This window comes from Vigna radiata, chromosome 2 (assembly GCF_000741045.1).
Source record: "Vigna radiata var. radiata cultivar VC1973A chromosome 2, Vradiata_ver6, whole genome shotgun sequence".
NCBI lineage: Eukaryota > Viridiplantae > Streptophyta > Magnoliopsida > Fabales > Fabaceae > Vigna > Vigna radiata.
In genome coordinates this window covers 792015-805748 of record NC_028352.1, presented here as the reverse complement: position 1 = coordinate 805748, position 13734 = coordinate 792015, and the positions used below count along the sequence as shown (strand labels likewise).

At 30.0% G+C, this 13734-nt stretch overlaps 3 protein-coding genes across 7 annotated transcripts in view; 1 reads left to right on the top strand and 2 right to left on the bottom strand.

Annotated features, from left to right (window-relative positions):
• Positions 1–1466, bottom strand: part of LOC106756574 (serine carboxypeptidase-like 40) — a 6745-nt gene extending 5279 nt beyond the window's left edge. Inside the window, exon 1 of the mRNA XM_014639050.2 lies at positions 1038–1466. Coding sequence (XP_014494536.1) covers positions 1038–1416 — 379 coding nt within the window. The 5' untranslated portion in view covers positions 1417–1466. The remainder of the gene's footprint in view (positions 1–1037) is intronic.
• A 2877-nt stretch (positions 1467–4343) lies between these two features.
• Positions 4344–8484, bottom strand: LOC106777156 (methyltransferase-like protein 13). Of its 5 annotated transcripts, none has more exons than XM_014664689.2 (8): positions 8027–8473; positions 6424–6537; positions 6247–6315; positions 6088–6107; positions 5896–5948; positions 5755–5785; positions 5264–5345; positions 4344–4814 (listed from the first exon to the last, which is right to left on the bottom strand). In XM_014664689.2, the coding sequence occupies exons 1-8, from the start codon at positions 8208–8210 to the stop codon at positions 4609–4611; spliced, it is 759 nt and encodes a 252-aa protein (XP_014520175.1). In that variant the 5' UTR covers positions 8211–8473; the 3' UTR covers positions 4344–4608. The 5 variants fall into 5 exon arrangements, with proteins under 5 accessions (XP_014520175.1, XP_022632778.1, XP_022632774.1 ...); XM_022777060.1 differs by having other exon boundaries at positions 4675–4814; positions 5264–5358; positions 8027–8484; XM_022777064.1 differs by having other exon boundaries at positions 4675–4814; positions 5904–5948; positions 8027–8483.
• A 504-nt stretch (positions 8485–8988) lies between these two features.
• LOC106778078 lies at positions 8989–9952 on the top strand. The gene is made up of 3 exons (XM_014665979.2): positions 8989–9105; positions 9194–9487; positions 9570–9952. Exons 1-3 carry the CDS (start codon positions 9079–9081, stop codon positions 9807–9809), a joined length of 561 nt encoding a protein of 186 aa, XP_014521465.2. The 5' UTR covers positions 8989–9078; the 3' UTR covers positions 9810–9952.
• Positions 9953–13734: the final 3782 nt, after the last annotated feature.

Sequence of the window (13734 nt, the reverse complement as noted above, 5' to 3'; positions counted from 1 at the left end):
ATATATATATATATATATATATATAATTTGAATGGACTATGTTGAAAAAAAATCTAAAATAATTGGTCATTTTAAACTTCATATCAAAAACAGGATTTGACTTACATTCACAATTTAGTCTTTGGGTGAAATAAATGAAGTCTTTAAATATTTATGTTGCGTGAAAAAAAATAAAAAAAATCATTGGTAGGGCATCTCTTTAAAATGGTTACAATAAATGCAAAAATCGTCTAGATGCTTGAATTATGGGATTTGAACAGCTTCTTCATAGATTACCACTGAGAAGTATGAATGAACCATTTGTTCTGATATAATTAGTGAATAGAATAACTATGACAGCTCAGTTCTCTCTCTCTTTCCACCAACAACATTTCATTAACAATCATTTTTAGACAGCTCATTAATTTAAACACTCCAATTATTTAATTAATGCTTATATAACAATTCATCTAATTATCAACAACATAGGAGTCGTGTGAAACAATTGACCATAATTTCATTTCAAAGACATAAACAACTGGATTTAGAATGATGTTTTCTTCAATGAGTTCACGTGATCTGACTCTCTGAAAGTAACTTCCAAATAACCAAGTTTCAGTATGAAAAACACATGGAAAATTATGTGTGGTTGCTTGCACATTTTGAGCAATTGCTATATAGTTCATCTTAATTGACGGATTTACATCACTTTCATTGCAATGGAGCAATGAATTTAGCAAGCATCTCAGACCAGATTCTTGTGAATTTTGTTTGGCTTTTTTTTTGTTTGAATGTGAGTGATGTGTCCCTTAAAATAGCATGAATTGGAGGCAGAAAAACATTTCCATGTGCATGCGTGTGGACACAATGGCTCACACACACTTAGACTAAACCGTGTAACTTGCAAAACATTCAAACTATGATAAACTACAAAATTAACAGAGCTTTCATGTTTCATTGTTGAAAACTGCTGAACTTTTAACAGAATCTTCATGTTGGAGTATCGAAAAACAACATAAGAATAACAAAGAATTAGATCTAAGGTTGTTGTTGGTTACCTCCATTGAGCCAAAGAAGAAGAGGGAGTGTGTGTTTAGAACGTTGAGCTTCGACAAAGTAATAGTAGAAGGCACGACCAGCAACTTTGTCGACAGTTACATAGCCTCCATACTGAGAAAAACTGACTTGCGGTTGCCCTGGGAGTCTTCCAATTCTGTCGTTTTCTTTGAGACCCTTTTGAGAATCGACAATGCCATCGAGAACAACCTCTTCAACCTCAAACTCAGTCCTATCAGTTTGTGAAATTCCTCGGAAAAACATGGACTTTTGGAGTTTGTTAAGAGTTTGAAGTTGCTTGTTTGCAGAGGTTTTAGGCACAAAGAATGAAAGAGTGAGAAGGGATAGAAGAAGGACAGAAGAAGCGCTTGCTTTGCCCATTGTGTCTTTCTCTGGAAAATCACTCAGAAGAGTGGCAAATATATATAGGAAATCTGAGAATGGTATGGGCTTATAATAAGCCAAAAAGTGGCTAGCTGTTTTGTGTCACCATGAATATATATATATATATATGTGTGTGTATATATATGTATATATATATATATATATATATATATATATATATGTATATATACATCAAAACAGGGTTGAAGGGTAAGATTGAGCAACCCAAAATTGATATGATAAGCATGTGGGCCAAAGTGAACCTTACCTTCTCCTTAGCCACCAATTGTGTAAGGCCACGTGAGAGTAGATCTTTGCAGTGTAATTTTATTTCAATATTATTTCTGAAATGAGTTTTAAGTAATTATGAAATTGTTTTATAAGATAAGATGTATATTAATTTATATACTTTAAATTAATTTTATTATTAATTTTGAACAGTGCAAGATTATTATTATTAGTGTTTATTGTTTTAGTATGGTTCCTAAAGCTAAAGGTGGGTTGATTTGGTTAGGAGAGAAATTGGGTTAGTGCAAGAGAATGTGAAAAAGGAAGCAAAAGTGACAAAAGGAAGAGTCCATGTAAGAAGAAATTAAAATGTGTTAACTCTATTCTGGTATCTAATGATAGCTATTCAATTTGGGAATCACTTTATTTATTGAATTTAGGGTTAGGATAATAATTGTGCCCATATGTTGACTTTTTTAAGGGTGTCATTTCAATGAGTATGCTTTTTTAATACTGATTTGCTTGACATGATCTATGTAAATTATGAAAATGGCGAATGGAAAAGACAGAGAAAGATGGTAGAAAGAGGAAGAAAGATTTACAATGGTGGATCTAACAAATGATGCACATGCCAAGTTTCTTCAAAACTAAAAACTCTACCAAATTTCTTCAAAACAAAAATTGAATTTAATGGAGATAAATTCTAATTTATTACATAAAATTATGTTTTATCTATAATAATAACTAAAATTGTATACTTTTAAAGTTATAACTTAAAAAACTTCACAGAGATCACTAAAATATTGCACCATTGATTGATGAATTATATTATAATAGACATAAAAGCACATGCAGCTCTATATTTCTTAAAAAAAAGGTGCTGTTAATATAATATTTTTATTATTTGTTTATTTATTTATCATTGCTCAGTCACATCAATGATTGTATCTTACTTTCTTTTGTTTTATTTTCTTTTCATCATTCACTTTGTTGTATATAATTAAAAAATGCACAAATTAATGCACTTTTTATTGTATTTAAACTCGTGGTATATAGTTTCTTTTCCAACACTGATTCTCCAAAAGTTTGCTGGATAAGGTAATCCTGCTTCAACCTGCATTTTTTCAGAATTTCATGTCTTTGTTTGGACTAAAAAACGCATTCAAATAGAAAAAGGCAACGAAACTATAAAAGTCTTTTACTAATTAAGTGGGATTTGTTTCTAATAAATCACTGTTAAAATTTGATCCTAAATTGCTTCAGACAAAAGTTTAACAGTGCATTCATATTTTGTGTCCGTTAATTTCAAGCTTTTAATAGGCTTGAAGAAAAGAATGGTTCAAATTATAATTATGAGCAATCACTATCAATGGGACACTTTTTTTTTGTGTTCTTTACATTGTTTTGTTTATTATGAAATATTCCATCACAATAATATACCTAACCAAGATTTATTTATGAGATAAAGACATAACATTCTTTACTAAAAACGAGAGACAATTAGTGATTGAATGCACTTCATAATTTAGCTTGTGTAGTTTTTTTTCTACTTAATGATAGAGTAGTAATTAAATTTTGACCCACATGTATAATAAGTCCAAGAAATCACAAACCCCATTAGGATTTAAGGGGGGAAAGTGTGATATCATTTATGTTGGAGATTAGGTTTGAGTGAGAGATAAATAAAATGTAAAAAAAAACATAAATTTATTGTTTTATTACTTTTAGTAAAAAAAATGGTGTTCTTGTTTCTTTTTAAGAGGTGGATTCTTAAAAAGATGTTAAACTTAAAAAATAATGTTAGTGATGAAACTATCAAACCATAAAATTAAATTTTTAAAGCTAGTTTAGGGGGGGGGGGGGGGGAACCATGTTTATATATAATTTACTTTATTATGTTTTTTCTTTTAAGAATATTAGTCTTTATAACATTTCATCTCACATTTATTATGATAATATGAATCTTCCTTTAGCATTTTGGTGAAATGTTATGAAATCATGATTTTATAGAGAAAAATATTCTTTTAACATACTTAAACTTTTTACATTTTTTATATTTAATTGACCAATTTATCATTATATCATGTGTTAAATGAATATAAAAATATATCATATTATTATTTCTCTCTTATAAAGATAATAAGATTATACTTGTGCAAAAGATGAAAGATCTTGTTGCCCAAGAGTAAAAAAATGATTAATACTTGGATAGTTTGACTAGAAAATATGAATAAAAAATGTTATGTATGATACTGTCCATATATTTGATGAGATTGAATTTTAGACTATTTAGTTGAAGAATCTTTATTCTTCTTTAGATTCATCTGGAACAAAATTCAAGATTGCTAAAATAGTAAATCAATTGAACAATTAGTCAATGGGAAGGATAGTCAAGTTGACTTTTTTTTTTTGCACCTACAAATTTTTTGGTGGACAAATCTGAAGTATATGGGAGAGAGAGGTAGACAGAAAAAAATTGATTAGAATCCTTATTCCATAGCAGTCTGATAAACAGAGAAAAAAAAAAGTGATAACGAGAGTTCCTATGTTCTATCTACTGTTTATTTTGATTCTCATCCACTATCCCTCACACTAATACCAGTAACAAATGCACATTCTTTCCCAAACCATTTTGCTAGCACAAATCCTGAATCTTCCAAGGAAACATTCTATAATAAAATTCAAGCTATGCCATGTACATAGTAACAACACAATCCATTCATCTTCATCCAAACAAAATCCCGGGCAAAACAATACATTAATCAGTCAATTTGTCTGATTTCTTCACAGATTTTAATAATTTCAATCACCTCTACAAGCTAGCTAACTTCATTGCTCTAATTTATGAGAATAAAATGGTATTGCAAACAGCAAACACATTGGTGGTGGTGACTTATCCAACTAATACAGATGACAAGAGCGACCATAAATGACCACGATGCACATCAAAGTAAGTCAGCGCTATAAAACATCAGCTGTTAATTGGTATGTGGGTATAGTGTCTATCTCTGTGTCATTTATCTTTTTACAAACATATATAAAGTGAGAGTCTGGATCTTCCAGAACGAAATCTGCTGGAAGCAATCCCTTTTCTGAAAGAGGGATGGGCTCTAAGTATGATTTTCTCGATGGTGTACTACTTTCGGGCTTTTGAAATCCAGGTCTTGCTGCAAGGAATTAGAGACCATATGCATCAGAAGAACACTGAATTACAGATCCACAGCAAGAAACTATAATTCTTTTTGTATCTTTATATAAATTCAAGAGAGCATAACCTTTTGCAAAATGTCACTCCTACTAACAGAGTAATGAAATCTTAATTAGTTTTTTGGCCAAGAAGCCTACAAGCAAAGTATCAACTCTCCCTCAAGCATGGAAGATCTGACATTTTAGAAGACAAAGATCTTCAATCTTGCTAAAATATTTAATTATGACATAGCTTTGTTTATTATCCAAATAAGAACAAAATCAAAATAAATCTTTTCTAAACCTCTTTTGGCCGACATTATCCAATGCCAAGAACAAAATTAAGTGTAAAGGGGCAATTTATCCACATTTAGTGGTGAATAAAAAGTTATTTTCTAGCTAAAGAAAAGATGAAAAGGAATAAACTTACGGATATTATACAACATAATTTTCCAATTGAACACGGGTCTGCTTAGATGAGGCATCCTTACTGTTGGATCGCCATACGTGATCTGAAACAAGTGACTATTCAAAAATTAGCTATACTTATCCATGTAAACCAATATTTTAGCTTATATAATACAAACAAATGATAAATTACTTTCATAAAATTTATAATAAATATTTTTTAATACATTGCAATATTATCATTTAAGTTCATAAAAATAATAATTATTGAACTTACAAGTTTCATATTAACTTACGGTAAATAATTCATACTATGATCTGGATAATTTTAAACTAAACAAAATTTGTTTAAAAAGTTTAAATTCAATTCAAGAAGTTAAGAAAAACTCTTAAAAGTGTTCTCGTCGTAAAAAAGGTTCCTAAAAACTTTTTCCGTTGACCATTAGCTCCTGAAAACACTTTCATTAAAGACAGACAGCTATTCTAATTTATATAAATAGAAGATAATATTACCAAAATATAAGTCCCTCCAGGTTTTAGAAGTCTGTAAAGAAGAAAACAGGCATAATCAGCGATAATTTTGAAAAGAAGATGATCTGTTAAGAGATTCGGTTCAAATCTCTAGAAATTTATTCTCATTAAAATCTATACAACCTACACACTTCTGCAAGCATCTGAGAAGCACTAATTGGAGCATCAGTACCACACTGAAGTACATACAAGCAAAAACGAGGATTAGCACATGCAGAGAAATATATATATATATATATATATATAGATATATAGATAGATAGATATAGATATATTTATAAATATATTATGAGAACTATCGGTGAAGCAACATACCATCAATGAATCGAGAGTTCCTAGATCAACCATCAACGAAGCAATGGTGAAAATGTAATAACGAGACCAAAGCAGCATCAGTATAAGAATTACGAAACATGTATACATTCTAGATTTCATTAATTTAGACAAAATTTGCATTGAATGGAGTTATGATACCTTTATCAATAACACCGTCAAAAGATTCATCTGGAAAAAGGCTCATATCCCTGACATCCATCTGCAAATCTATTGAGGTTCATGGAGGAAGCATACGTAAGGAGTTTAGGGCTTTTGAAGTTAGTTAAAAGGTAACAAACTATACAAATAAACAAAACAATGTCATCAATTAGATACATTTTAGCTGAGGTATGTACTCATATTTTCTTCTCATCATCTCAATCGCAACTGATGAAATATCAATATTTGTGATGTGCTCATAACCATCTTTGACCATATCCTCGGACATAACTGTAAAATATGACAGTATCCTTCTCCTTGTAAGTTTCTCCGAAAAATCGAATTCAATAGTTCACATATGATAAATTTCATTCAAGCAAGATGGCATGGCATATGATAAGATACCGAGATAAGCCTATGAATAGCTCACATTAAATTAATCAATAACTTGTTTCTAGCAATGTTTAAATCCCGGACAGTGGCGGTGCCTCAAGAATGGTCCCAAAATCGCTATAGCAAGATAGTGAATAGCATGATAGCCATTGTTTTGAATTTCTTTTATAGTCTACATCTTTTTTATGGGCAAATAGTTTGCATCTTGTATACTATATACAAATAAATTCTTCAAAAGAAAAAAAAAAAATCAAAGTTAATGACTTTCATAATTGAAAATAAAATGTCATGGGTGCCTTAAACAAAAATACAAGTAAAATATTATAAAAAAACTAATAATAAAAATCAGATACAAATTTCCTAGGCTAGATTCATCAATCATCTTCAAAACTCAATTGGTCTTCTTTATCATTTTCACTACTACTATAGCTTTTTGATTCCCATTTTTAAAATTAAAATCCAAAAACTAGTCCCAAACAAAAGCCTCGGAGGAGGGCTTTCAGGAACCAGTACATACAGCCACTATTGGTTTACTGTGGCTGCTACAGTAAGCCATTCCACCAAAGCAACCCCTACAGCGGGCTGGGGTTAGTTTCGAATATATTGAAAATACAGCTCCGGTTCAAAACAGAGAGAGCTACGAACAAACTTAAATACGTATACGAGTAACAGAGAAAGAGAACTCCATCTTTTGCACTGATGAGAATGAAAACTAACCCACCCATCGCTATCCTCATTGCTTTAGTACAATTGCCTAAACTATTCTGCAACTCCCACACTGTAAAATCTCATCTTTTTTCAGAGCAGTTATTTTCTTCCATAAATAATTTAACCAAAGCATCAAGCAATGACTTTTGTTACACAACAGCAACACATTTACAACATGCAAAGCAGCTTAACCCATCAAAGCTGCACATATTATGTGAACCGCTACTTAAAACTATACAAACTATACCGCAGCCTTCATTTCCAACCAGAGCCATTTCGTGTTTACTAACAAGATTCATCGTCCAAACTAATTGCCAAGGAATCCCTGTTTATCCTCTCGTCCATCAGATGATCGTATCACTATCAAACTTCCAGAGCCTTGGCAATCAATGGCACAAACATGAGCTAAAAAAAATTATAATCCATCAATCGGCAGCAGCTCTCTTCAAAAGTTACTTGAGAATGAAATTTTCTTCTCCGTTTAGAGAAGCAGGAAATAAACAGAAGGATGTGCTATTTTAATTAACAAAATAAGATCCAACGTTTGCAATCCTCAAAGGAGAAAAACCCTAAAGTAGAAGCAGAGTTGGTGAAGTTACAGCAGAGAAGGAAGGAATGATTGTATTGAGCTGCGTTGGTGTGAGAACAAAGTGAAGAAAGAGAAAGGAGAAAGCTTTACCAGCATTGCCGCAACCAACCATGAGAATCCTTGAAGAAAGAGGAATGAAATTGCGCACGAACGGTCTGAGAGCAGAATAACGCTGGTACCAATCGAAGGAACCACCCTCTTGGATGTAGCGCGCGTCCCAATACAGCGCGTCGCCGTAGTTGTAGGTGTTGCAGCTAGACACATCTCTATACATCTTCCAATCTTATCTTTCTGCAGTTCGAACAGTGAGCGCGTGTGAGTGAGTGACTGAGAAATCGGTTATAGTGGTTGGTTGGTGCGTGAGACTGTGTGGTGGGAATGGAACACGGCGGCGACAAAACCAGATTTTCTTCTTTTTATTTTTTTATTATTAAATTGTGTGGGCCTTTCGTGTGGGCCTTTGCTTGTGGGCCTTCTCCTCTTGTGCAGGTGCAGATCCTTATCCAGCATTCATCCCTTCACGATTCACTTCACCATGAAAGATCCAGTATATTCGTTTCTAAATTTCTTATTCTCATGTATTGTCTATTTTAAAAAAAAAATATATATATATATATATATATAATAATAATAATAATAATAAAAAATTTCTAAAATGTATTTTATACGGATAAAGTTAAAGTTAGACTACTATACGATAAAAAAAACTTTATTAAGCCGTTTTCAATAAATATGTTAAAAAAATACTGTTCTCTTCTAAACTTTTTATTATAAAATAAACCTGTGTGTATTTAAGTTATTATTTAAGTTATGTTTACTATTATAAAATAAAAATACATATTTATATTTTATATTAATCTTATAAATACAGTTAATATTTTTTTCAGTAGTATTTAATCATATTCTAATGTATCATAAGTTTCTTACTTGGTTGTTGAAAGAGTCTGTTTCATACTCAATATATTTCGTTTATTATTTATTTGAAATAGCTCTTAATTGAGGTATTTTTATAAAGAAAAAATACTGAGAAAAATATTACAATAAGAAATAAAACATGCCATTTGAGAAGAAAAGAGGGTGAGAAAGTAGCAGCTAAGGGAACACCGCACCGCACCGAATTGTTTGCAGTCCAATGCAACCAGATGAGGAAGAAACGCTGTCACCGCTTCGTAAAAACCACTTTTTTATTGACTCACTTTGTTTTTTATCTGAGACCCTTAAGAATTGGAGCTGAAAGTTTTCACCATGAATGAACAGCAAGAGAAAAAGATTGATGGAAAAGCAGAGGATTCAAGAAATGAGAACCGACCTCCATTGATGGCTCTGAACCACGTTTCAAGGCTGTGTAGAAATGTGAAGGAATCTATAGATTTCTACACAAAGGTGCTGGGATTTGTTCAGACTGAGAGGCCCCAAGCTTTGGACTTTGAGGGTGCATGGTTGTTCAACTATGGAGTCGGTATCCACTTGGTGCAGTCCAAGGAAGAAGATCAGAGATTGCCTTCCGATGCTCAACACTTAGATCCCCAGGACAACCATATATCTTTTCAGGTATAGATTAAGTGCTAGCTGTTTGGAAAAACTATAACTTTGATCTTTTATGAATCTGGGGTTATACTTGTTTTTTTGTTAGTGTGAAGATCTGGAAGCAATGGAGAAGAAGTTGATGGAGATGAATGTGAAGTACGTGAAAAGGACTCTGGAGGAAGAAGATGGAACGAAAATGGACCAGATATTCTTCAACGACCCAGATGGATTCATGGTAGAGATATGCAACTGCGAGAATCTGAAACTCGTACCTGTTGAGTCACTCAACAAGATCAAGATCCCGATGGATCGCCACACGCCACCCATGGAGACAAATCAGACATAGTCAAACTTTGCCTTTTCAAATGCTTCTTCATCTTGCTTCGTTAGCTTTCATGCTGAGTTTGTCGTCTCATACAACTATTCTTAAGTTTTAACTTCCGCTATATATATCTTCAACTTCTGCTAACTTCTATTCTTGAGTTTGAATGAGGGGCTAATTATTCCTAAAGTGTATTTTTTAAGCAAAAAATCATTTCTTATATTAAAGGATCGATAGATAGTTTGCGAAAGCTGCAAACCTATATATGAGAATTCTAATTACGAATGTAAACATGCTAAATGAATTTCATGATCGCAAATAGTTAATCATACATATATATATATATATATATATATATATATATATATATATATATATATATATATATATATACATATATATATATACACAGAGAGAGAGAGAGGTTATTTCGAATATCTTAAGGTATTCTTATTTTATTTTAGAATTGCTTTTGAATACAATGTTTGTTAATGTTTATTACTAAAAACTTCTCTTTATTAAGTGCATACAAAGTCTTTTTATATATTAAAAATAAATCATTGTTTACTTTTTAATTAAAAAGTAATTCCTTGTTAGTCTTAAGAGTACTTTGATCATTAGTTTTAAAAGTACATTCAGAGTGTTTGGATATATCATTTTTAAGAAAATGATTTATTTTTTATAAAATTTAAAATACTTTGTGATCAAATATCTGTTTGGATAAGAAATTTCAACAAAATTATTTGAAATTAAGGAATTCAAATTTTCAAAAATTTAAAATTATAAAATATCTGTTTGGATAAAGAAAAAAAATATATAAATTGAAATTAAAGAATTCAAATCTCGTTGTGAGAGTGAAATGTGAAATTATTCATATATTTTTAATTCGTAGTTTAGTATTTTTAGTTTGGATTAAATTAAACAAATTAAATTTAAGTAAATTTTGTTTAATTTAATGAGGAATTAATTCGGTTTAGCTTGACATAGTTTTGATTGTATATCACAAAAATTGGCTTACTTTATCTCCATGTCATTTAGGTTCGACACAATTTATATATGATTGAACCTGACCTTTGCTCAACTTAGTTGAATGACTTAGATTAAAGTTGACATAGGTCAATTAGTATAGATTGATCTAAGTCCAAATAATTTAATTTGATTGAGCATAGTCGTCTCGACTCGATCTAATATTGCCTTGATATAGTCTTATCTAGATAAATCCAATTTGATCATGACTATGCTATATGATATCCAATCATAGCGTGACTCCACCTAAAGAGGGACAACCTCTGATTCAAATGAATGTAGATCTACATTAATTTGACTTGTGTTAAGAAAGACTTAACACAACGTAGCCTTGATCCTGCTAAATGTATTGACCCAACTTGGTTTAGACCCAATAATGGAAATATATCTCATTAGACTCTCAAATGATTTGACTCAAATTGATTGAGCCTAAACTAATTTTACTCAAACTAAATGTGGGTCTCGATTTAACTCAATATTTATTAAGATAGACATTATCTTGTCTTTATCTTAGCGCAAGCCGAACTCCACTTAATTAAACATGGATAAACTAATTATAAACTTGTCTCAACCTGAATTTGAATTGATTTGACTCATCTTAGAGTAGGATTTGAATTGATTTGACTCATCTTAGAGTAAGATTAGCTTTGTTCGACCTAGTTAAGGTTGATTAAGCTTGATCTGAACTTAAACCAACTTGACTTATATTAATATGAACTAACTTAATTCTATATAAAATCAAACCAATTCAGATCAACGCAAACTTACTCTAACCTTACAAAAATCCATCATTGTTAAATTAATATACTTTATAAAAAATACCAATAAAGTATACTATATAGAAAAAACATTAATATACTAAGCAAGTTAAAATAACATCAATTAAAAATTAATATATTTAATTACTAATGTATTTTTTTTCTCCAAACACAACGTTAAACTTAAAAACAATAGTGTTTTTCCTTTTAAGTGTGAGCATCGTGCACATTATTTGGGCGTGTCTAGCTTTTGAGTTTTTGTTTCATTTTCTAATTAAAAAAAACACACAAATATACATATACATATATATATATATATATATATATATATATATATATATTTCCTCTTTTGATGAATCTTTTAGATATTATAATTTTACATATGGTTTAAATCGTGTTTTTATTTATTTTTTTACCGGAAGTAATGCTTTTCATTTTGTTTTATCACAGCACAGTTTAAAATCACTTAATATTATTATATTGTCTACATATTTTTTAAGCAAGCCAGGGTGATAACATTTCGGATTGATTGTTTTTTTCTAAACTTACTGTTTCATTGTGAATTTCCCCCCTTTTTTTATATTTATTCTTTATTCGTTAAATATTTCGAATTATATGTTTTAAATATTTGGTTAAATCTCAAACGATACTAAATCGCATGGAGGGCTCAAAACTGTTGTCAATGAGAAAGTCTTTAAATTATTGGGTTTAACTTAATGAATAACTTAATCATTAATTATATTTATTAATTTTTTAAACGCACATTTATCTTAAATTTTGTATATTTATCTGTGAAATTAAAACACAAATATTTTATTGTGTGCGATTGGTAAGGATGTATCTTTTATATGGCAAGCAATTAATTTTATTTAAAAATAATTAATTTTATAAAAACAGTATTTAAAATGGTAAAATAGTTAAAGAATTATTTTAATTTAAAAATATTTAAATTTCATAAAAATAATTATTTAAAAATAAAAAACGAAAAGAAATTATTTTGAATTAAAAAAATACTATTACCTATAAAATTAAAAACAATCATAAAAATAAACTTTATATTTTTATTATTAATATAAATAATTTATATAATTTATTTTTAAACAATTTTATTTATTTTCTGGATAATTTTGTAATTAATAAAATAGTTAAGTTTTAAAAATGTCAACAAAATAGTTAAGTTTAAAAATAAAATATTTAAAAATTAAAATTAATAAAATAATTGCTTTAGTTTAATTTTTCTTTAAAAGATAAATTTGAAAAATAAGTATGAATTCAGTAAAAGATCGTTCCTTATATGGATATAGATTAAAACTAGAGCCGTCAAAATGGGTCACAACCCGCGAGCCAACCCGGCCCGTCACGGGTTCGGGCCGGGTTGGGTTTGAAAAATACAATCCACTTATATGCGGGTTAGATTTCAGCCCGGCTCATTTAGACCCGGCTCATGCGGGTTGAACCCGTGGTGAGCCGGGTTGGCCCACCAACCCACCTACCTAATTTTATTTTTTTTAATTTATTATTTTATTTATGAAACCCTAAAAAATAAAATATTTTCTTCACTCACTGTGTATACCAAAAAAGTAAATTCTACTCTCACAAATCACTCTCACGGTACTTGCTCTCATTTGACGGTGCTCTCACTTCATTGAAATTCTTCAAGGAGCAGGTAAAACACCCTTCCTTTTTTCTTCTCTTTTCTCCACATTTTTGTTTTCTCACTTCTCTTTCTTTTGTTTTTTTTCAAAAACCCTATAATGGCAAAAATAGGGGTTTGCGAATTTGTTTTTTGTTTTGGGGGATTTAAGGAGATGAAATGATTTTTTCATATTCTGACATGCTTGTATCAGATTTTGTTCATTTTATTTAAACAATTTGAGTATACATTATTTGAACAAGTTCTTTTTTATATCTTTGAATTTGGGACATTATGTTACACATTAAACTATTAATTTTTTGTTGATCTTGTTGAGTACTGGTTCTCTTTTTTTTTACTAATATTTTTTTTATTGATTGTCGGAATTGTGGAATTGTTCTGATATTAGGAAAATCTTTATTAGTGAATTTGGAGACAACAAGAACAAGGGTCAAGTGTTACAATAATAACAAAAAATTATGAATATAAAAAACTTATTTATATGTTTTTTGTGTTTGTTTTTGAATGACAT